The following is a 24,922-nucleotide window of genomic DNA, read 5'->3' on the forward strand; positions in this document are numbered from 1 at the left end:
TTAAACACAATGAAAACTCAATTACAGCCTTTTAGTTAAAAAAAAAAAAGTGACTTGAAGTTTTAGGTGACATTCTTCTTTTGTATAAAAGATAAAAACAAAAAAACACACTCATGTAACAAATCGGAAAAGATCTTTTGGGCAATTAGAGGAAAAAAAAACCTGTGATAAATTTGATCTCATTCAATTTCCAGATAACAAGAAACAACCATAAACATTTTAGATCTCCCCTTCATTTTTTTTCTCTCTATATGTAATTAGAGCATTTCATCCTGGGGTTAGAACCCAGACACAGAAATCAAACAAATCAGGTGATCATTTAATCACACTCCCCCTCCCAGAAGCAGAGGGAAAGTGACATTATGCATGGAGGGAGGGTTTGTTCCCTTGGCTCGAGGCTCACACACCCACGAGAGCCTTTTCTGACCCAATCGAATCTCAAAGATCTCTCCAGTCACAGGGCTTGGCAGATCTGAAGGGCAATCATTAATTTTTACAATAAAACAAATTTATTTTAGAAACCCTAAACTATCGTTACATTCCGAAGTTCTAATTTGCCTAACTAGTTGACTAAGTTTATTAGTTTTAAACTGCTCATAAGGAAGATAGATTTCTGGAACGTTTAATTAAACACACAAATATTTTTCTTCACACACTTCTCCAATTCTTATAAATGGAAAAGATGAAGGGGGAAATTGCACCGCCTTTACTTGCTGGATGAGCAGACGGACAACAGAGAGTGATGACTGCTCTGCTGTGTAACCACCGATCTGACCTTTTATCCCCATCCCACTGGCCTCTCGAGAGCAGGCGACAAGTGGGGCCAGCAGCAGCTAGCTGCACGATGCTTCTTCTCTAAGGCTTCACACATTTGAGGTTACCCGTGAGTCTCCGCCCTCACTTGCATTAATCTGGTCAAGTTAAATTTCAACCACATTTTCCCAGTGAATTAAGAGTTCTCTATTTCATATGTACAAAAAGACATCGCTTTGGAGAGCTGGAAAAGGTTTAATACATACAACGCTTATTTACAAGCTGGGACCTTCACACCAATAAAAACAAACACATTTATTTTGTCCTTGATTTTTGGTGCAACTTATACATAAACATTACATCAGTTAGTTTGTATTTTTTCAAATGATAAATCAACCATATGTACAATTAAATTTACAACCGAAAGCAAATTAATCCATTGGTACGGTATGACTACGATTTAGTGGCCCTGCAGAGACTATTCCAAGACTTTTGTCCCTTCTACAACCTGACTAGAAATACACTGAGAGTAACTCTCTCATCTTCATTCAAATGGAACCTCTTAATTTTTAAGATTTAAGGTGCAAAAAAAAAAAAATATTGATCATATAGTTACAATTACATGGAAAGACTTTAAGTTTAAAGGTGAGAGAAAACATATTAACCCCCACACATATGATAATTAAAATAAATATATTTAATTTCAAGTGCATATGTTATTAATCAACACTGAGGGGAAAAAGGGTTCCAGAAACATTTATTCCCAAACTGCTTCAATGCCAACCTGTTCCTTACGCCCTGCTCTAGTCTTCTCAAAGTACCTTTAAAATGGCTCCAACGAAAGAGTGCTCCAGGTCGCCTAGCCTGACATTCCAAGGCACAGAAGGGGCTGTGTTCCCTCCCAACCCACCCCTCGGCCCCGCCCACCTGCCCTAAAAGGGTGTTATTCTAGAAAAGCGCAATGAGATGAGCTAGAGTAAAGGCCTGTTACCCCTTAGGAGTCTTACAAAGCCACCTGGTCCAGAAACTGGGTGCTGTGTGACCAGAAAGGCACACACAGGTCACTAACAAGACTGCGAGGCCAGCTGCATCTCCCTGAGGCGCCAGACCTCTGTCAGGAGCCAGCAGCTTGACTGCAAGACTGCCCGGGTGCCAGGCCCCCGGCGACCGTCCGTGGGCACGGAGTGAGGGGTAAGGACGTGGGCTCTGGCCAGCCCTGGGGGACACCAGGGTGGGGACAGGGAGATGAGGAAACAACGTGACGTGACACCACAGATGACAGAAACGTAACGCTGGGACTCCACTGGCCGGCTGCACACTGAGACTCTGGTGCCTCCGCGGCCAGGCGGAGTCCCCAAGTCTGCCCAGAGCTAGAATGTTACAGTGCAGAACCGTCCAGTCTTGTCGGAATCCCTCCAAGTGTGCTCACAGCGGGCCGGGGCGTGTCGGCCTGAGGCGTGGTCATGTGACACTGACTTCGAGGACGTGGTCGTCCTTACTGGGGATGACCAGGACCTGCGTGCCAGCGCCGGAGTTGAAGACCTGGCCGGGTGGCAGCGCCTGCAGGCGGGGCATGGGCAAGCCCTGGTGCTCACTGCTGCTGGCCGAGTGCCCGCCGCCCCTGCTCCTGCTGCCACCGCCGTCCAGCTGCTCGTCCCCATGCTTGTCCACTGACAGGCTGTCGTTTTCTATCCAGCTATCTGCAAAACGCATATGAAGTGAGACAGAGGCCGCACGGCCACAAGCCCTACCCACCCCGAGCCGACCCTCGGTGCAGCAGCATGTTCGCCGAGCAGGTGGCGAGGGCCTGTCACCGCTGGCACCGGACGCGCTGTGAATCCGCAGGCCTGCTCCCTACAAGGTGGGCTGGCCGCCCCGCCAGTCCTTACCAGCATCTGGCTGTGCGGAGTGCGCAGAGTGATGCGGGAGGTACTTGAACAGCCTGACGTCGGGAAGGGGCAGGTGACCTGCAAACAGGGGCACCACCTCCATGTGGACTCTGTGAGTGGCCTGAGCGGCCACCGGCATGCAGATGACTCCGGAACTTTTCCCGCACACCGCCCAGTTGCTACTGTTGTCGACCACTGAAACACAGAGGGAGACGCGGTTTTACGCCAGGGCAGGGCGCGCGACATCATCGCAACACAAACCACGGCTGTCTCACGGCCGCGTAGAATCCGAAGCCGGAGCGCACAGCCTCCAGCTCAAAGTCTCGGAACTGCACCTGCCCACGAGGCACGCGGTTTAACTGAGGTCCACGTCTCACGCACAGGAAAAGCACGCTTCCCCGCCAGTCGGCAAACGGACAGCGACTCAGTTCTGACTGGACGTGACCTCGCAGCCTTCGTGTAAGGCTTCAAGACCATGGCTACGCTGGCCATTCAACGGGAATGGGGGCGGGACAGGGCGGTGGCGTCTGCTAAGTGGAGGCATCAGACCCGTGGGGTCTGAATCGCAACTGAGGACGTGTGGCACTGACACACCGCCTCCCCTGGCACATCGGAGTCCTCATGCGGGCCAGGCGTTGCTACTAACACTATTACGAAACACAACTGTGATGAAATTCGGTGCAATTCAAACATCCGACTGAGCAGTCATTCCAAAGTACACAGGACTTTGTCCTCAAGTAGCAGATCTAGCAAAAAGATCACAGCATCCCCGTCACAGGGACACATAGCGAGAGCCCAGGAGCATGCGACTAGAAGTTCCATGAGCAGCAAGAGGGATCACAGAGGGCAGGCTTCCTGCAGATGGCGATGCGGGCACTTTTGAGGCCAATGGTACCAAGGACGTGCAGAGGTATGCAAAGGACGCACAGCATCTGGAAGGGGCCCGCTGGAGCAGCAGTCCCCAGAGTGTGGTCCTCAGGGTGCCCGTGAAGTCCAGAAGCACTTGGCACTCTTGCTGTCCTCGCTGTGTCGCCACGTGCGCTGCTGAGGAAAACTGCGGGCCTGAGCGTGAACTGAGGTACGGGTCGCACGCCACCAGATGGCACGGGGTGCTGCGCTGCTGAGCCCGATGCCCCTCCGCCAGCCATGGCGACCCCGTCTTGGGTACTGGCAGACATTTTTTTGAAAATGAATGGCATGCGCCTGTCACTGCAAAGAAGTGGCCAATGATACAATCTGAAACACTGATTGAAAGTTAGAATTTGGGAAAACTTGCACTTGCCACTGTGAACTTGACAGTGCCCTTACAATCAAAGACCATCCCGACGATGTCAAAGTGAGCCTGAAGCCACGTGACTCGGCGACCGTGTGCGATGAAAGGTGCCAACACCAGGCCTGCTAACTCAGGAACCAGGCGTCACAAAATGACACCGCGGTAAAAGAGCCTTTCAGAATGCAAGACAGATCCACGGAGCACGGAAAGCTCACTCGTGATTTCAAGCTCCACGCTGTAACTAGCCTGTGAACTGCGTAGGGTTTTGGTGAAGTATCGAGAACATCCAGTTACCTGAGGCTGTTGAAAATCCCTCCTGTTTCGAACTACTTAAGTGTGCAAGACTGGAGTCTCTTCATGGGCTTCTGCCAATAGGTGTCACCACAGACGGAGCGCAGCAGGTGGGACAGCCCCGTTACCTGCAGGGCGCCCGGTGGGACATCAAAGAGATGAGAAAGAATGCCACAATGTCGTTCTTCTCGCTACGTTGCTTTGGAGAATAGTTCTGTTTCGAGAGTAACATCCTGTAACGGGCTGTCATTTTAAGTAAGTAAATAAATATATATTTGGTTCCTCAATGATTTTTTAGAAAATAAAGGGTCCTGACACCAAACACTGAGAAGCGTAACTGAAGGAGCCGGGCCCCTGCGGAGAAAGGCTGCAGAGGGCTGTCTGGAGCCGTCGGCGAGGGGGCAGGAGCCTGCGGGGAAGGGGCGAAAGGCAGCTGGAGGGAACAGGGCAGGAGCCATGACTGGAGGACGCCTGGCCTGCTAAGCAGTGGAGGCCGGACTTGCTTCGGAGTGACGCGAAGGCCGAGTCACAGCAGAGGACGGGGACAGGGCGGCTCCTACAAACGTGGGCTCAGCCAGAGCCCGACGACTGCCTAGTGCACCTGCAAGAATGGCTCCACAACAGCCAAGTTCAACGTCGTATGCACCTGGGACCACTCTGTATAGTGCGACGTTCCAGGGAACCGTTCGACTCCAGAGCGTTCTCTTTGGATAAGGAACATTATACTTTGGGAGAGAGACGGGGTTAGTGCGACGGAGCAAAAGCAGCCTCTAGACCTACCTTCGTACATCAGCTTGGTGGAAAAGCACTGGTCAGATTCCGTCAGCGCCTCGTCCCTGTCCACCTCCAGGAGGTCCGAGAGGCGCGTGATGGACACCGCCAGGGAGCAGAGCGAGCCCGTCCTACAGTGCTCCATCCCCGCAGGCGGCAGGATCTCGGCCTTCACGTTATACAGTGTCTGGTCAGCAAAGGGGAAAGGGCAAAGGGAGCGTATGAAGCGCAAAGAAGGCCCTGCGAGGCAGGCGGCCCGCAGCCCCGGGAGCGGGCGGGGAGCCCTGTGCCCCGGCGCTCTGGCCCGCGCCCGCAGGAAGAGGCCCCGTGCGTCTGCTGGGAAACCGGACGGTCTCGGAAGCCCTGCTTCATTCAATGCTCAACAATCTCGTGCAGCACAGCAGGGAGCGGGGAGGGGCTGGCCCTCCGCGCTGGTCGCCGTGGTGATCAGCACTGTGTTCCCAGCCTCCCACATCTATCCACCCACGCTCATGTATTCACCGGGGGCACTTTAAAGTCGATTCCAGACAACTGGCATCTCACCCGTGTACCAGTGTCGTTCGTTGCTGAAACACATGGATGTTTTTACCAAAACACGATGTCACTATCACAGCGAGCAAAATTCACATTAATTCCTTGGGATCATCCGATATTAGGTCCATAACCAACTTCCTCCATAATGCGTCCTTCTCCATGACATATTACCTGACATTCGCACCTATTCACACTCACCCAGTATTTTGCTCACCACCCAGGACAAAAACCCAAAGCCCACGTAGGGGATGACGGCCTCACCCTTCCATTTTGTTTGGCTCTGTGGCCAGCAGGGACCCTAAACTGACACCGGTCCCTCATGCAAACGCATGCCCTACATAACAGCCCTGAGAGTCTCAGCAAATTAAGTCTTGATGAGATTTCTCCAGCACCTGTGGTTAACAGTCTCCCCAGCCTCTCAGAGCCCCGTGTGCCCCTTAGCTAAGACCTTGGGGGGCTGACCCAAACCCCACTCTTTTGGTTGGAACTGACCAATCGGCCTTAGCCCAGGAACCCCAAAGCACAACACCCACAGCCCCTAATAAAGGCATGGGCCCTGCCTCGCTCTGCTCTCTGCCTGACCTCCCCGTGACCTCTCAAGGGGTGCCCGGTACCTCCTCCAGGACCTGTGAGTAATAACCTCCTCTACTTCAGTCCCCTCCTGGTCACTGTGGAGCCACAGCTCACCGTCCAGCACATGCCCTACTTAGTAAGTTAACTCGCCAAAAGCGTAACAGGTATATGAAATCGCTGCAGTATAATTCGATTGAAAAGTATGCTGGTGGGACTGTAAAAAGTTCAAAGCAAAGAGATTTGGGAATTTTAAAAAGCCTCCTGCAGACATGACGCTTCCTGGGAGCACCAGCAGGAGCGCGCGAGGACCCACGGGTCACCTGAAAAGGGCCTGGGGCCAAGTGCAGCCAGTCACGGACTTAACACTCCGAGTGTGAACTACTTCCCTCAACCTGCTGCTTCGCTGTATGGGAAGATTTTGTCTGTGTGACTTTTTTAGATTATAAAGAAGAAGAAGCTGCCATTCATTTTCCCACCCCAACTCCCACCAAAAAATAACACAATACGTACAAAGAAGTTTTCCACTTGAAAGTCATAAGTGTAGGGCTTTAAGGAGACAGACAGCCGCTCTTCAGACACCGGGCAGAATCCCACGGAGAACCGGCCACGCAGAGAAGGAGGCGGCTCCTGGGCCCACGTCAGCTCCCAGACGAAGGACACCGACTGCCGGCTGCGTACGCACTGCAAGAGAGTCAAGTGTCACCGCACTGGGACAGAGCAGACGCGCCATCAGAGTCGGAGTCACCGCACGGGGACAGAGCAGACGTGCCATCAGAGAGTCGGAGTCACCGCATGGGGACAGAGCAGATGCGCCATCAGAGAGTCGGAGTCACCGCATGGGGACAGAGCAGACAAGCCATCAGAGAGTCGGCTGTCATTGCACACACGGGGACAGAGCAGACGTGCCATCAGAGAGTCAGTGTCACCGCACAGGGACAGAGCAGACGCGCCATCAGAGAGTCGGAGTCACCGCACGGGAACAGAGCAATCAGAGAGTCGGCTGTCATTGCACACATGGGGACAGAGCAGACGCGCCATCAGAGAGTCGGCTGTCATTGCACACACGGGGAAAGAGCAAGCACTCCGTCCAAGACGTACACACGAGCACAAAGCAAACACTCCATCCGAGTGTTGGCTGTCATTGCACACAGGGACAAAAACCACTCTGCCCAAGATGCACTTCCTGCAAAGGACACAAGCGTGAGAGCAGCCACCGCAGAGCCCAGCTCCTCAGGGTCCTCAGCCCTGCACCCACTGCGGCCCTGGCTCCTGCTGCCTGGCCCTGACCCCAAAGAAGGCCACATGAGGCTACCAGACAGGCTCTACGCTTCTCTGACTCGATGAGCTGCACCGCATAGGAGGTTGTTTAAAAAGCTTAAAGAATATTTATTAGTGTCCCATACATTTCCAAAACAGGAAATGCATCAACCAAGTAAAAAGACCATCTCTATCCACGCAGGTACTTTGTACTAACAAGAAGCAGACGAGGTGCCACCTCATGCGTAACGTGCACACCTGCAGCACAGTGACAGACGTGGGGGGTGGTGTTTGACAGACGTCAGTTGGGAAAAATCTTTTGACAATGTAAATTAAAAAAAAAAAAAGAAAAAAGCATCCATTAAGAAAATCTATGGTCTTCTAAACACCCAGCATTTACTGCCTAAAAACACACATGACAAATAAACAGAAAAAGCAAGGTCAGGACTCAGCCAGGCAGCGTGAATGTGGACATGACCCCTTTACACTCAGACCTCGATTCTTCCGGGGGCACAGGCGTAACGGAACGGCCACCGCTTCCTGTCCACACGAGACTCAAGAATAAGCTTGTAGTTTCATGAAGCCGTGTGGAGCGCGACGAGTTTCAGATTTGCTTCTTCTAACCAGACCAACGGCAACCCAGTCCCCAACCTCCCCACAGCGCCCGCGGGCCCACGCAGCGGAGAGTGGACGGGCCTGGGCGGCCTCCCGCGGCACGCACCCCACTCGCCACCGTCCGCACAACCTCTGAGCCGAAAGGCTCAAGCTAGAACACGGTCACCTTCACCAAGCACTGCGCCCCGTCCTGACACTCCCGCTCGCACGGTTTCCCGAGCAGGGTCCACGCTCGGTTCCGGCAGGTGGTACCTGCTGAGACTCCGTGTTCAGCGGCGTCAGCTGCAGGCCGGTGCTCCCCCGCGTGTCCACGAGGTCACTACCCGACAGCTGGAAGTCGAGTTCTGACAAATTCTGGACACAAACCTGAACGTATTTCCTAAAGAGAAAAACAAAAAATGCAATTTTGACTGAATTGAAGCACTTTATTCAATATGTTTTGGCTATGGTAAGAAGACGCTCTCTGGGGGATCGAAAAAGTGACAGGAACGTAGGAACCCGCTGTTACGTACATTCCCACTTTGGTTTCACATGTCGAAGGGTCAGAAGACACCAGTGTTTCTAAGCAAACATTCCGAGGAAACACGGACCAGAACGCTGCTGCTGACTCGGCGTCACCCCCGGTCGTAACTGAGTTTCCAGCATCACGTACAGACTGCGGCGAGTCACGCAGGACAGCGTGGCCACCCTTCACCGCAACAAGAAGCTAAGTGCAGGGCCCACTCTCACTCCTGTGCCACGCACAGAGGAGGTATGAAGAGCCCGTCTTAAAGCACCTGAGGCTGTGTTTAAACCTGCTCGTGTTTCCACCGCGAAAGTCATGCTCCCTCGCTGTAAGCTGAAGGGGCAAAAGCCGCTAGAAGTTTTCCACTCTGAAGTCGGTTCTGACATTTTTGTTTCCAAATCACCCAGATATCAGCAGTGGATAGAAGCAGGAGGGGACGGTTACAAAGAGGGGCGGACTCACGCCTGAGCCCAGTCATCGCGTGAGCATCGTCACTTACGGCGGGACCCCAGACACCGCTGTCTCCTGAAGCAGTGACGTATGAAACCTCCAAATCGCCCGCCATTCTGAAGGCTGACTCTGAATCTAATCGAGCCTCTAGAGCAGTGGTTCTCAACTGGTGACAATTTTGTCCCCCTGCCCCAGGGGACGTCAAGCAATGTCTGGAGACATTTTTGGTTGTCACACTGGGAGTGGGGAGTGCCACCGGCATAAAGCGGGTGAGCTGCTAACATCCTCCAGGGCGCAGGGCAGCCCCTGTAGCAAGGCGTTATCTGGCCCAAAGCATCAGTTGTGCTGCGGGGGACACGGCCAGCTCTAGGGGTCCCTAGTGGCTACAGGGGAGCAAGCTGAACAACCCCACAGGAGTGTGACCAGTCAAATGCAGAGTGGCGGACCTTCCAGAGGACAGCTGACCCACATCTGTCCATGAGTCAAGGGCTTGAAGAACGGGGGGGGGGGTGGCATAAAGGGGACCCTAGAATCAAGCGGGGAGTTTGCTGGGATCTCGCACCCACCCCCCAGACCAGCTGTGCAGCCACTACCGAGACAGCTGCACAGATCTGATATGGACAGGGTGCCACAGGACACCAGGGGACTACTGTGAAGTTCAACAGGTGGACAATGCATCATGGTCAGGTAAGAAAGCATGCTCAAGGTCACCGAGGCCACACTCTGAACAGCAAGGGTCTCTGTGTCAGAGAGCCTGGGACAGGAGCAGGACCCGAGCCCACGCCTCCCTTACCGTGTCCCCGCTGACAGCAGAGCGTGTGTGGTCCTGAAGGGGACGCTGAATGTCAGTGCGATGACGATGGAGTAGATGGACCACGGGCAGTCAATGGACACCTGCGGAGAAACAGGGACACGCGCTGTGACCGCTCGCCAACGGTGCAGCCGGCACCGCCACCCACCACGTGCACAGCGGCCACCGACCTCCCGCCTATCTGACAGCTGCATGACTCCTTGTTCAGAAAGAGCGAGCCCGTTAGACAAATGCACCGAACAGGAAGACATGGAGCTGCGCACACGGACAAGAAAGGGCAGTGGGACCGGCAGGACAACCACGAGCCACCTGAACGGTCTCGACGGCTACGGCGCAGACGCCGCGGCCAGCAGCACGAAGCCCGCCTCACTATCTTTGCACACGTGGCCACGATGCCAAATGTACTTCTTTACTGAGCAGGAGACTGTGACAAAATGCTTTTAGTCACGTATGTTCAGATGACACTAATCAGTCGTTAATTAGTACAAAATAAAATGAATTGTCAAAACACTAAATCCACACGAAGCCAAACACGTAACTGAACACCGATGCCTTTGGGGACATAGTGCGGGCCCAGCTATTAAGTCCCTTAAGGGCAGAACGCAGGCCTTGAGCTTCACTTTATTCCCCCACAGAAGAAACGAATTCACTGAGTATGGACATTCGCTCACGCGGCATGACTGTGTGCTCACTGAAGTAAACGTCATCTCTGTCTCAACTCTGTATCGGATAAGGTGAAAATTTTTAGAGACTGAAAACTGAAACCTAATTCTTTCAATGCTGACTGATCTGATAGTCCATGCCATAATCTCTTTGAAATGACAATTTTTTAGCCTTTTGCCCTACTGCTTTTGTGCATACTTTTAAAAATTAGTCATTTTTCCTACAAAGAAAAAAAATTCACCCGTTTCTCCCACCCGCCACCTTCTGCCTCAGGCAACCGCCAGTCTGTCCTCTGTATCTACGAGCTCGCTTTCGTTGTTGTTGAAGAGCTCCTATGGCATTTGTCTTTCTCCGACTCATTTCACTTAGCACAATACCCTTGAGGTCCATCCGTGTTGTTGCGAATGGCAGGATTGCATTCTTTTCCATGGCTGAATATTATTCCACTGTGCGTGCGTGTGGGGCCGGAGGGGGAGGGGACAGAGAGAGAGAGAGAGAGAGGGCAAGAGACAGGGAGAGGGAGAGAGAGTCAACGTCTTTACCCATTCATCCAGCAACAGACACTCAGGTTGTTACCACGCCTTGGCTATTGTACATAATTCTTCAATGGACACACGGGGGCACAGCTAACTCTTCGAACGAGTGTTTTTGTTTTCTCTGGATAAACAGGTGTGGAACTGCTGGGCCGTGCGGTTCCGGCTTTAACTTTCTGCGGAACCTCCGTACTGCTTTCCGTCGTGGCCGCTCCCCCTCACATTCCTGCACGCACGACGCACGAGGCTCCTTCTCATCGTCGCCAGCTCTTGTTCTCCCGTGTTTTTGATGATGACCATTCTGACAGGAGTGCGGTGGTATCTCGCTGTGGTTCTGATGGCATGTCCCTGGTGACTGTGACGTTGAGCAGCTTTTCATTACCTGTTGGCCACCCGTACGTCCTCTGTGGGAAGTGTCTATTCGGATCGGGCCAATTTTAAATTGGATGGGTTTTTGCTAGTAAGTTGCGTGAGTCCGTGTATCTTGGATGTTGACCTCTCACCAGATGCGACCTGCAGGTGTGCCCTCCCATTCGCAAGCTGCCTGTCCTCTTGCCAGTGTCCTCTGCTGAGCAGCAGCTTTTGAGCTTGATGTCGGTGCCCTCGTTTCAGTTTTGTTGGTTTTTGCTTTTGGTGTCAGATCCGAAACAGCATCGGCCTTGGCCAGGAAGCTACTGCTTGTTTTCTTCCAGGAGTTTTACGCGTTCAGGTCTCACATTCACATCTTAATTTGCGTCCTGTTCGGCAGGCTGAGTGTCGGTGGATTCCTTTAGCTTTTGCTTGTCTGGTAAACACTCTCCAATTCTGAGTGATAAGTTTGTCAGGATAATATTCATGGTCGGAAATTAGTCTTTTAGCCCTTTGGATGTACTGTGACACTCCCTTCCGGCCTGCACAGTTTCTGCTGAAAGATGTGACGGTCTTAGGAAGGTTCTTGTACGTGGCAAGTTTTTTCTCTCTTGCTTTTAACCTTTTCCCTGTTCAGAAAAAAAAAAGTGCAGCTCGCTGCTGCCAGCCTTACTTTGACGTCACGTGTAGGAACGCTACATTTTCTAGGGTTTACCGTTTTGTAAACGGAAATACCGCTGCTAAAACCAGAATGTTATGAATAGAAGAATGTTATTTGTTTCCAAAGACTAGCGACATACGAGAGCGATGCAGAAAGAATAATAAAAGCGAGATATTTTGTGGCAGATTCTGGAGGTCAGGTTAGGACTATAATCTGTGAGTTATCTTGGGGTAAACGCTGCAGCCGCAAGCACCGTTGACGAGTATTCTTGGGGCAAACGGGAAACAGGTTAAGAGTCTCGCCTCGTCTTTACCTTCTGACACTTTCGTTGTAATGTGTCTTGACGTGGGTCTCTTCGGGTTCACCTTACTTGGAGCTCCCTGGGATTCCTGGATCGGGATGTCTATTTAGCAGGTTAGGGAAGTTTTCAGCCATTATTTCTTCAAATGCGATTTCGGCCCCTCTCTCCCGGGAGCCCGTCATGCGAATGCTGGTCTGTCTGATGCTGTCCCGCAGCCCGGGGACTTTCTTCACTTTCCATCACTCTGTTTCCTTTTGCCTCTCTGGCTGGGCGAGTTCCGCCGCCTCGTCTTCGAGTGGACCGAGCCTTTCTCCCGCTTCGTCTGGTCGGCTGCTGGAGTCCCGCAGTGCGTTCTCTGTTCCGCGACTGTACCCTCCGGCTCTGTGACTCACACTTGGTACTCGTATGCCCCATCTCTTTGTGGAAGGTCTCACTGTGTCAAACATTCTCCGCCCCACTTCGGTGAGCATCTTTATAAATATCGCTGACCTCTCTATCAGGTAAATTACTTACTTTCCTTTCATCGAGGTTCTTTTTCTGAGGTCTGACCTTTTGCTTTCATTTGGAACATACTCCTGTTTCTTCACGTTCCTGGCTGCGTTGGTTTCTGTGCAGTAGATGAAAGCATCGCCTCTCCCATCCTGAAGGGTGGCCTCGTGTAGGAGGTGAACCCTGTCCTTCAGCCTCAGCTCCTGGCTGTCTCTCCAACCTCCGTGCTTGTCCAAGCAGCCTGTTTACTTTTTAATAACTCCCAGTGACTGAGAATGTGCTGGGACCCGTCAGCGTCCCAGAGAGGCGTCTCATCCCCTAGATTCACGCTGACTGGAAGCCAGATCCTCAGGCAGCAGCTTTCAAGTTTGCAAATACACGCAGACCTGTGAGACCGCACACGTATGCTTCTACACCGGGCTGTTCAGAAGCCCTCAGAACTGATACCTGTGTCACAAGACGTGGACAAACCCGAAAGCAGCACAGGGCTACCAGCACGTTCCGTGAGCCGTCGGCCTGTGGGTCTGGAACCAGAGTCACAGATCTCTCCCATAAGTGTCAATAAATACCAGTATCAAAGTAGAGCTTTCTCCTTTCTAAGTCTGATGTGACGTTTCAGTTGACACCAAGACACAAAGCTCCCTCTAGCCTCATCACCAGGACAGACTACGGACCCAGTTACCTCTCCTAAGCAGATCCTCTCTCTCATAATAAACTGTCCTTCCTCTCGAGTTGGGATAGGACAGCTAGGGCCTGTCTGTCCCTGTCCTCCCAAGACTACCCTCATCTGAGAAGCAGCGGTTCACAGACATTAATGCCAAACGCGGCGAGAGCACGTGGTATCAGGAACTGAAAATCTGCCACTTCAACAGAAGTCACCTGATATGCACACGTCTCTCAGAACCAGCAGGACAGGCGGAGCCAGCTGCCGCAGACTAAGCAGTGCCAGCCCCTCCTTACTTTGTGGTCTATGGTAGCCATGCAGTGGCCAGCTTTCTGTGTGTCCTTCTGCTTCCTCTGGGGCTCTGTCACCCCCAGCCTGCTGCTCTCCTCTCCAGCTGCCGGAGCTGAAGGTAGAGAGAGAACTTCCAGTTCAAATTCGATCACGTGGTATGCAGGCGCAGCCGGCAGACTGATGCTCGTGACCTTGTCAGACGAATGAACTCGGAGCGACGCGTCAGAAGCTTTTTCTAGGAAAGACAGAAAAAGTCACTCTAACACGCTCCCTGTTTCCTGTTTCCCTGTTCCCTTCTCCTCCAGCAGGCGACAGGCCCAGCGGTGACGCTCCGGCCCGACTCCTGCTGCTCCTCTGCGCGCGTAACAGTACGTGTGGGAAGGACGGGGGGACGGGAGAGGCAGAAAATGAGGAACGAAAGCCAGCTGATCGCAGCCCGGAGAACTGTCATTGTGCTCAGACAGAAAGGGGATGCTTCCTGCGTGGCCCACCCAAGCACTGTGTGTCCCCCTAAGCAGCGTGCGCCCACCCAGTCGCATCGCCGGAACGAGCCCCGCCCGGTGGGGAGCAGCAGCCTTCCCTCCATACCTCACGCCTGGGGGTTGGGGACACAGGACGTTTTCAGGGCCTCTGACCAGTGCTGAGAAAGGCAGATTTACTTTTGCCTTGTGGTGAGCGGGTCTGGGGAGGGCTGAAGGAGGCTGGCGCCGGGAGGCACCACTGCCAAGCGGAGGCCCGCACTGCATCACCAGTCCCTAGTGTACGGTCAGGAGTCCCGTAGCAACTGAGTGTGGTGCCAGGTGGGGACTGGACTCCTCGGTGGGTCGCTTCGTACATTACATAAACGTCTAACCACCACACTGTACCCTGAACCCAGTATAAAATAGTATTGAATGTCAACTCTAATTGAAAAAACAAAAGTCCCTCGCAGTGTCGGCGCCGCCTGGCCACGGAGCACACACACGACTCAGGCCACCGCCCACGCAGGGAGAAGCGGGCCTCGGTGCCGCCCGAGGACGCAGGGCCGACGGCTCCCTACACCCTCGCGGTGTGACGGAGCCGAGGCCACCCCGGCCAGCTGACGGCGGCCTCACCTCTCGTGTTAGAGTAGATCACTGCTCTGCTGTCTGCGTGACACAGGATGAGCATGGCTTCCGCGTTGCTGAGCTGGAGGCTGTCTCCGTTTTTTACTGTATAATGGCCAGTAGTGACAGTAAACTTGACCTTCTGAGGAATACCAGCCAAAAGGCTATCTGAAGGGAAAGAGACACCAATTAACAGCACTGTCAACCAGAAGTGCCAAGGGCGGGCCTCCTGGGCAGTTAAAGGGCACTGTTCCTTCTGGAACAGGTGGGCTCCCTTCAGAACCGCCCCGACCACCCGCCGGCTCGCTCTGCTCCCCTCCCCCAACTCGCGTCTCCATTACATGGACTGCAGGCTTGAGAGGCCCTTGCTGGGAACACGAGAACCTGTGGGCCTGAAGGGTCTCCTCACCACCCTGGCTTAGAGAGCTGGGGACCACAGGGGCAACCGTGTCCATGAGGGACTCGAGCCATACGTGCCGCTGAGTAAGAGAATCAGCCAGCGACGTGAAGGACAGACTGACGAAACGGAACGTACTGCCGCTGGTCAGGACTGTCCAAGGCTTTCCTAGGTCAGGCCTTCGGGTTCTCTGGTTTAGAAACAGCCTGTCAAAGGTATGGCTACCGGTTCCTCCTACGTGGAGATGAGCTGAGGTTTCTGAGAATCCCACTCCGGGGAAGGCGGATGGAAGAAGGGAAGACACAAGAAATGAGGACTAAATGGACGAGAGGGATGGGGAGGCGCGGGGCACAGAGGGGGCGGGCGCTGGGGCGCAGGCGGGACGCCGCCAGCCTCACCGGCCCCTCCCAGGCCCTGACGGCGACTAAGCTTATGAGCTTTTCTCGCCCCAGGTCCTGACGGAAGAACCACTCAGGACGCTGTCGTGTTCGGTATCCGTGGACCTTCCCTGGTGGCCGTGGGAGAAGTTGGAAAGCAGAAAAATAGGGAGCATGGGGGGATTGCACAGAAAGAATGCTGTCCTTGGCGTCTTTCAAATGGAAGAAACGAGCCAATAAATACCTTGCTCCGGCCTAAACGACGGAGACTTTCACTTGCTACTGTTTTAATTAAGTGATGTGTGGTCTTAAATAATTTGTTTACGCCGATCCTTTCCAATTTTAGGATTTAAGAAAAAGGACATCAGCTTTGAATTTCTGAAATGCCATGCTGGAGGGGCGGGGTCAAGTTTAATCAACATTCTCAAAGGAGAAGACTTTTGGTCAGAGACTAACTGAAGTTTGCACTTAGTCTTTAGTCTCTGAAGTGGACTCTAAGCAGGCGTCCCGTGCACTCGGTCTCTGCCGTGAACACCGACTGATGGCTCATTTTTCTCCCTTTCTCAGTTTCACATACACCGTGTTTATTAAACATGAAAGTCAGCAACTACAGGGAAGCAAATACTCAACGAGCGAGAGCACCATGAGCTCCCAACCAAAATTTCCACCACGCTAGCCCGAGCGTCTCTCAACGAAGGACACAGCGACGACGCATTGGTCTGACGGTGCAGAAAGGCCCCCTTTCACGTGACCCCGCGTAAGGGAGGGAGGTGCCCGCGGAACAAAGGCCCCAGCGGCCCGGGCACTCACCAGCCAGCGGCTCCACGAGCAGCTGCGGCTCCTGGGAGTACACGTCGTACTGCGCCAGCGGGTAGATGTGCGGGAGGACGAACCACACCGGGCCCAGCGAGGCGCACAGCTGCCGCAGCGTGTATGTCCCCGGCTCCTTGGCCTATGGTCAAAAGTGGCCACCAGAAAGTCGTTACCGCTCTCGTAACTGCGAGCTGCCCAGGAGAAGGCTGCGCCGCCGGCTCCGCATGGCGGTGTCCCTGTCCCTGTCGGCCTCCGCACACCCCCCCGCCCTGCGCGTGCGTGCCCACACGCGGCCGCCTGTCTGCGTGCCTGACTGCCGCCGACACTCGACTTTGTGCTCCTAGTACTGCGTTTTCAATGTGATCGACCTTTTTCTGAAAAGGTATTTAATGGAGCCATCCGGCATGAGACACAAGGCCTGCTCTAAGACTAACACACGTGACCAACGGCTGCACTGTCCACCGGCCACGTCCTCCTGGGCTGGTGGACTCAGGACACGCCGCAGGGGAGAAAGACCTGTGTCAGAGCGGGGCGGAAGCAGCTGTTTGACATCCATGCAGCCGCAAAGGAAAAGGAAGTTTAATGCCAAAGTGTGCCATTTTCTCTGAAATCTCATTTTAACAAACGCAGCTGTATTTTAATACAAAGGGAAAAATCTAAGTCCAGTGAGGATGCAATGCATTACCGATGCTAAGAACGTCACATAAAACATACCAAATGCCTTAAAACTGCATGAGAGATTTTTTAAATGTCAGTCTATTTTCCTTTAAGGGTAAAAAGCAAACGAGGTGCGGGCGCCAGGCCTGCACTTGACCCCGACCGCACCGCGGACGACTCGGCAGGCCGGTGCCCATTCCTGGCCACCTCTGAAGTCAAGTTCCCCACCCCCAACACCTACCTGCGTCCTGAACGTGACAGTGTTGGCCCCCGGCTGCAGGGTCACGCTGCTGCACTTGAGCACGTGGGCCCCGTCCTCCAGGGCCACCGTCGAGGGCGTCTCCAGGGACGTGCTGCTCTCCTGCCTTCTCAGGAGCATGTGGACGTTTCTGCATATGATCCCTGTGGTGGTCAGTGAGTTATCGGAAGGGCTCCTCTCAAACATCTCGTACAATTCCAGTGCGGGCAAGCTGTTCGGGGACGCGGGGAACAGCGAGGGCTCCGTGGCGAAGTGAATAATCCCGTTGGACGTCTTGTGCTTGGTGAGCCACTCGGCGGTCTTCCGGTAGTTGTTCTTCTCGATGCTGAAGTGGACGTTGATGGCGATCTGCTCCACGTGCACGGGGACGGGCATCTGACTGCACACGGTCATCTCCACGGACAAAACACCGCCCACGTGGACCACGGCATTGGACGGGGTGAAACGGAGGTCTCTCAGTTGTGCAAAAGAATGCATAGGGAGCACGACCCTGTGACCTGGAAAACAGACCACTCGTAGAAGACACAGGCAGCGGCACGCGGCTGCGGTCGACCGGTGGGCGCGTGAGAAGCCGCGATGACGTTCGAGAGAGACGATTTAAAACCGCCCGACCTCGACCGTCTCCATGCACCGAAGAGTCATTCTGCCGAAAGCAGAATGTGAACGCGCGCACAGAGAACGCGTGGAACATAAAATCGGAAGAAATTACGATTTACAAGTTCGGTTTTGGCAAACTTAAGAGAAATACAGGTCAACTAACTCCTTAGTTTCAAAAAGCAACACTTGTGAACAGTCCAGTCCCTAGAGCTATTTCAAGGAACTCTGGCCCTTTCTCACCTATATAAAGTCCTGGGCGAAGATGTCCGTGCCCCGCCCCCCACAGATCTAGAAACAAACCCTGGCGTTCGCAGCCTGTGAGTCAGCCCACAGAGCGGGGCCTGCCTCCCAGAGCGCAGGAGGGCAGGGAGGCCCAGACCCACAGTCACTAAGGAAGACCCCACTGCTCTCTCCCGCCTCCTTCTACAAGCAGCTGTTTGTCTAGAAACCCACAGGGCTGACCGGGAGTATTAAACAGTAATCGACGAAGGGCCTTGCTGAGGTTGATGCTATAAAACCACAAGAAAACAGTGGACAATTACAGAACATTCTATTCACACAGAGAGGACAAGGAATGCCGGCAGGAAAAGCATTCCTGCAGTCTCGCATACATGTCACACACAGCAGACGTGGCACACGGCTCTACCAGTGACCAGTTTGGGCACACTGAAGAATCTAAAACCAACAGATCGATGCCATGCGCCCCTGAAAAACCCATGCAAATGGCTGGAGAAATATGGCAGTCAGTGACCCGAAGTCAAAACCTACGAAAACACTGGCTTTCAAGTAGTTAGTAGTAAATGCTGTGGACGAAACCGTGTTACCCCAGATTCTTAAGTTGAAATCCTAAGCCCTTCTCCCACTCCTGTCCCTGCCATGATGGGCAGGTTGGGAGGAGGAGCCTCACCAGAAGCCAACCCTGCTGGCATCCTGAGCTCAGCCAGCCTCCGGAGCTGTGAGGATATAAATGTCCGTTTAAGCATCCGGTCTGCGGCATTTTGCTCAGGCCACTGAGCTGAGACAGTAACTATTTTAAATCAGTCTTCTTGATAAACGTGACAAGCTAAACGCTACGGTAAGTCTAATCTTTCCCCCGGCATTGCCTATAAAGTGCACATGCCAAGTTAGTTAGCCCGAATCTCCTGGTGGACACTCCCACGAGACAAATGGCTCCGTGTCTGTAGAAAGTCAGTCTTACAACCCAAATGTCACACAACTGATGAAGGAATAAACACAATGTGGTCCGTCCATATGACAGAATACCATTCAGCCATGAAAAAGAATGAAACGCTGACGCGCTACAACGTGGAAGAACCTTGCAGCTGCAAAAAGACACAGACTGTATGATGCCATTTACATGAAATACCCAGAAGAGGTATCTGCAGAGAAAGTAGGTTGGGACGATGGCTGCACATATATCCATGAATATACTAAAAGCCACTGCAAATCAGCGAGGTCTACCCTATGTGAATTCTACTTCAAAAAGTTGTTATATGTTAAAAAAAAAAAAAGTCAGTGTCTTGAAAAACAAGAAAAAGACATGGGAAGAACTATCCTAAGTTAAAAGAGAACCGAGATACAAAATCAAATGCAATATGTGATCCTTGATTAGACCCTACTAAAAACAACATATAAAAACACTGAGATGATGAGATTTGAATCTGGACTGAGGAGTGGCTGAGGCTAGACTGTGGGTTTGGGCGTGGTTAGGGGACCCCCATGGTTCTCAGAAGACTGTGCTACTCTGTTTCTGGGTGAGGTGTTCCCCACGGACAGGGGTTACTTTGAAGTTCAACCAAAAAAAAGGAAAAAGGAAGAAGGAAGAAGGAAGACATAGATACGTGTTTGTTTGGACACAGATACGTGTTTGGACATAGATACGTGTTTGTTTGGACACAGATACGTGTTTGGACATAGATACGTGCTTGCTGTGGCGGGGGGGATGTTACCAGTTGAATCTAGGTGATTAGTATACGTTATACAATGTAGTATCCTTTGTGCTTTTCTATAATACTTGCAAACGTTCATAATAAAAAGCTTTAAGGGTCTCACCTGGGCTATCCGTCTGGCTGGCAAAGCTGAGTATCTCTTGGCAGAAGTACTTCCGCTCGTCTTCAGTTAGGTGGCGATCACTGGCCAACAGGCTGCTGCTCTGAAGGTAGCTGGGCACAGAGTCAAGGGGCCTGCAGACAGCACCTCTTCTCCCGGGCTGCGGGCACGACCGGCTTCCGCGGGCCCCCAGAGCTTTTGGGGTGCAGCTCAGCCAGTAGTCTTTTTTCCTTTTTAAGTCATTAGGAACTCAAAAAGAGATCAACTATGTGGACTAGGCTTTAACTTATATTCCACACGGTTCCTATGTACAGGTAGGCCTTTTCTCGTAATCATTAGGCATTACTAAACACTCAATTGTGGGCACTGTCGCTATTCAAACAGAAAGCAATTTTCCAATTTCATGAAAACATTACACTCAATGCAGTGGTCCCCGACCTTTCTGGCACCAGGGACCGGTGCCCCTATGAGCATCTAATGCCTGAGGATCTGAGGCGGAGCTGAGGCGCTGACGCCAGCGCTGGGGAGCGGCCGCAGATGCAGATGAAGCTTTGCTTGCTCGCCCCTCCCCACCTCCTGTTGTGCAGCCCGGTTCCTAACAGACCACAGACCGGCCCGGTCCTCGGCCCGGGGTGTGGAGACCCCTGACTTAAAGGATACTTCTCGATCTGTCCCAGATGTTTCTGACATTCGGCCAGTTGCTTCCTTGTGTGTGTGACAGGTAGCGCCCAGCCCTCGGCCAAGTAATTTTTTAGGGCTCCTTGAAGATAGACTTCCGCCTTCTGTGGAGACTTTTTCCTCCTTGCAAATCAACAAACAGAAGCTTTCGTCATGGTTCACGATCACCAACAAACTCAGACGTGATCTGTCGCGACGCGGCCCAGACTTCTCAAGCCCGCCACCTGCGCATCATCCTCAGACAGCCCCTTCCCTGACCGCAGCCCTGGTGCCAGCACGCGTCAGCAGCACAGAACCGGACCTGAGACACGGCCTGCCAGCTTCGTACACTGGTCAAAGAACCCGACAGCTGGACCTCAGGGTAAGAAAGGGAGGGCATCGTTCGCTGATTCATGCCGACGTATCAGAACGCCAAGGATAAAGGAGGTGCAGGATGTGCCCTCAGGGACGCAGCTAGTTAGCGAGAAGCTATGAAATTGGGGCTCAGTGCCACCTACCTACTGAAGACAGGAAAACACAGAAGCCGTCTACGTGGCCCAGCTGAGAGGGGAACGTGGGCCAACTGTGAAACTCGGGCAAACGGCATGGAGCGGCTCTCCGAGCCTTACAGAGAACCAGGAAGAGTTGAAGTAGCAACGTTCATCACCCAAGGGAGCTCTCCGCAGTCCCAACTTAAATCTCCACGAAGTTCAGAACAAAACAAAGTTTAAAGCACAACTAGCGAGAACTTGCCAAAGCCTCGGTGACAACACGGGTTTCCTGGCTCTCCCCAGAGGGCTGGGACCCCCGAACTCAAGGGACGAAGGCCAACGCGGAGGAGCGTCCTTGGCAGACAACCCAGATTCATCACCCGGCCACTGCGGCAACACTTCTCACTCTCAAAGCAAAATTTACACCTATCAAATTACGTGTGTCAGTTTTTCTACTTTCATGAGGCCCGGACCCCCAACACTCCTTCAGTAACTATCTCTAGCCGAAGATTCTTACAGCCTACCCGCCATCCATCCCCTGGAGACAGTGGCTGATGGTCACCCGGCCAGTCTATGGCCAAGCTGGAACCAGGACCCAGCTCTCCAGCTCCGGCCCACTGCGGCTGCTGGCCTCAGAACCTAGTGCTCAGGTGGCTCCACTCACGGCAGCGGAAGCTACGGCTTCTTTGCTCCTTTAACTAGTAACTCGCTCCTGAGAGAACACTGGATGGAGGCTCGAGGGAGCCAAATTCTAGCCCTGACCGCCGTCAACGCGCTGCTCCGAGCGCATCTGGAAAACCAAGAAGTTCACTTCGATCAGTTAAAACATTCTTCCTTGTTTCATCTAATGCAACTACTTAATCACAGACTTCGAGACACCACTTCAGACACGGTTCTTCTGGAAAGAAGTTAAACAGCCGTTCCCTTCTGTCTCTCTCCAGGGCTTTCCGCCAGCAGCTGCACTGCCAGACGGGTGTCTGATCTCCCACAGGCTGATTTTGTCACACACGTGAGAAATACGCTAAGTCTCGCGTCTTTTCTCCAGAATCCGACCCTAAAGCTGGAGCTAGACTGGGAATGTCCCCAGCACCTGTACACACCATCGATCAGTCACAGGCCACCCTCTCTCACAGACGTAACACAAGTGGTTACGTCGCCAACATCCAGGCGTCCAGTCCTCCTAGGGAGCATTTGGTGTAAACTAGAGAAAATGCTACAGAACAAAATATTTAGAATGTACGTCCCGACTTAGATGCCACTGAATGTAGATCCTTAAATATTCTTTACTTATTTAATTAAAGAATCTACGTTCCAAAGAATTTATTTAACGTAGATTCTTTAATTAAATAAATGTAACTATAATACTACATACGTTACATGTAATACCTACACATACATGTTATCCGTGACATAACTTCATCACGTTAATTTGATTAAATAGAAGAAATGCAAAGATCACTAACAGCTATGAAGAGTAACACTAAAAATCTCTCCATGTGGTTTTCGAAGAAACCGAACCAGAAATGAGGGCGACCGGGTAACAAACTCTGCGTTTTTCACTGCACGGGCTGACGCGCGCGTCATACCAGCTCCACACACAACGACAAGTCTTCTCTTACTGCCCATGCGAGACGACTGAAATTCAGGGACGTTCAAAATCAATTACATGTAAAACTCTGCTAGATCCTTCCCGACGAACTTAGCAGATCGAATCCTCCCGACGCTTGTGTACATTTCGATGGCGGCATGGGACAGCTCCTGCGGGAAAGTAAAAACCACGTAACTCTGCACTTGAATTTCAATGCTAGATAAATCCCACATTTACTTACCCCGAGCTGAAGCCGAAGACTTTTTAATATAGCCTTCACGTTATTTTGTCCTTTGCATCTACTTCCGCGTTGAGTTTTTATGTCGTATGTGATTTGTACGAAATCATTAACTTGTACGTAAAATTATGAAGCGTGAGGAAAAGCAACACGAACTCAGCAGGCACAGCACCTCTGACTGTCAGAGTGCCTGCCCATGTGAGTGACGCTTCTAGTCTCTTTCTCACTCTTTGAATGACAGGGACAAACTATCGGAGGCCACCGTCTAATGCTCTCGTGTTAACCGAGACCCAGGTACGCGGCTGCCTCACCAAGCTCCTGACTACACTGCACTCTGAGGTCTCTCCCAAACTCGGCCCTGTCCCCGCCCAAATTACTCCTCTGTTCACAGAGCATCACTCACTGTCCTCTGTTTTGGTTTCTATGCCATCGAATGAGCAGTACCATTCGGAACAAAATTATAACTATCTGAAAGTGTTTTGTGCTTAATTATGGCACCATGGACATGAATAAACATCTGATGATAAACTATTCCATTCTTACCCACAACTCCCTAGGGCACCAAAGAAACGCAACGAGCCAACCGGAAGGAGGTCCCGAATACCAGCTCATCCCAGTTCCAAGGTCACGCAGTAGCGTCGGGTTTTCTGCCTTAGGTAGACGAGGAACATGAAATACTTACTAAGTAGTGTTTTTCAAAAGCTTCTACTGATGACAATGCTTCTTTGAGTTTCTTGTAAGGACTCTGAGCTGTGTTTGCTTAAACGGAAAGAAATAAGAGTTCTTATAGTCTCATCTTTTCTCTGTCCAGTCGTGTGAGTTTACACTGTCCCTCCCCTGCCCAAGGGAGATGACTTTATCTGACACTTGTGGAAATTACAAACATAGCCAGGCCCACCGAAACTGCGTAATTACCTACGTTCCTGTCTATTGATACATGCACGAAATAGTCTAAATCTTTCATGTCAGACTTTTATCTTTGACTGAGATGAGGATTTTTAAAAGCACATGTTACAAATCCTCTGATGGATTAAATTACTGTCAAAAGGAGCTGAGGTCTCAAGGTGAAACAGTGCAATATAAACATCATATACTTCCTCTCTCAAATGTGCTCAGTTTTTAATAGGAGTCCTTTAAGTGTTTTTCACTTCAGCAACAGTTTTGCTAAATCACATATGCTTATGACTACGCTCGCACCTAAAGGAACTAGCAACACTCTCTTCAAAGTGCTTCATTACCTGGGGGTAATGTATCGAGTAAAGGAAATGGTCTGGCCATAATTAGAAAAATAGATCATCTGTAATTCGCAGGGTGAGGTTGGTGCATTTAAAAGTCACATGGGCTGTAAAAAATCATGTTCAGCTCATCTAAGCCTATGAGAAACTCAGACACATTTTTAAGAACGCTTCCAACTATTTATGAAACTATTTCTAACACTTCTTCACATGACTAAAAAATAAAATATCCTACACATTATCCTAGTCAGCTAATACTGCGTGTCATTTCCCAAATGGTGAGTAACTGCACTGTCAGAGCTTAAGTCACACGAGCCATGTCACAGCCGAGCATCTCCTCAGCTGCCGCCATTCCTACTACAGGCGCACGTCTCAGAAAGTACCTGTCTCAGGCCGCTCAGCTCCCAAACCCGCCAAAAGATCAACCGTCCTATTGAGGTCTTCCGAGTTAGGTCCTTTTTCTGATACCAGTCCACACAGGTAGCCCAAGGACTTCAGCTGTTGAGATAAACCCACGATTTCAATTAATGTGCCACGAAAGTCCGCAGAGGATTTACAAACTTAAATATAAAAATTAAAATCCAACTAAGTTCTAGGAGACATTTAATCTCCTATAAGGGATCTAACTGAATTCAAATTTAATTTCCTGTCTAAATGACTCTTATGTGAAATAGAAACACATCTCGCTGAGATCATTCCAAACTCACACCTTCCACACCGTAAGTCTGAGGGACTCTGAGGCTGGCAACTCTCGGCTTACGCCATTCACCCGCCTGCACTCGGCCAAGCTTTCAAGGCCCCCTGCTC

At 51.8% G+C, this 24,922-nt stretch overlaps 1 protein-coding gene across 1 annotated transcript in view; it reads right to left on the reverse strand.

Annotated features, from left to right (window-relative positions):
- Positions 1-988: 988 nt before the first annotated feature.
- Positions 989-24,922, reverse strand: part of TRAPPC10 (trafficking protein particle complex 10) — a 55,431-nt gene continuing 31,497 nt past the window's right edge. The window contains exons 13-27 of the mRNA XM_023521136.1: positions 24,499-24,675; positions 23,563-23,639; positions 22,721-22,812; positions 20,567-20,707; positions 19,910-20,019; positions 17,243-17,757; positions 16,342-16,483; positions 14,767-14,925; positions 13,678-13,907; positions 9,705-9,805; positions 8,209-8,335; positions 6,595-6,765; positions 4,987-5,164; positions 2,643-2,837; positions 989-2,453 (exon numbers count right to left, since the gene is read on the reverse strand). Coding sequence (XP_023376904.1) covers positions 2,215-2,453; positions 2,643-2,837; positions 4,987-5,164; positions 6,595-6,765; positions 8,209-8,335; positions 9,705-9,805; positions 13,678-13,907; positions 14,767-14,925; positions 16,342-16,483; positions 17,243-17,757; positions 19,910-20,019; positions 20,567-20,707; positions 22,721-22,812; positions 23,563-23,639; positions 24,499-24,675 — 2,654 coding nt within the window. The 3' untranslated portion in view covers positions 989-2,214. The remainder of the gene's footprint in view (positions 2,454-2,642; positions 2,838-4,986; positions 5,165-6,594; positions 6,766-8,208; positions 8,336-9,704; positions 9,806-13,677; positions 13,908-14,766; positions 14,926-16,341; positions 16,484-17,242; positions 17,758-19,909; positions 20,020-20,566; positions 20,708-22,720; positions 22,813-23,562; positions 23,640-24,498; positions 24,676-24,922) is intronic.

Source organism: Pteropus vampyrus, unplaced genomic scaffold, assembly GCF_000151845.1.
Source record: "Pteropus vampyrus isolate Shadow unplaced genomic scaffold, Pvam_2.0 Scaffold296, whole genome shotgun sequence".
Taxonomy (NCBI): Eukaryota; Metazoa; Chordata; class Mammalia; order Chiroptera; family Pteropodidae; genus Pteropus; species Pteropus vampyrus.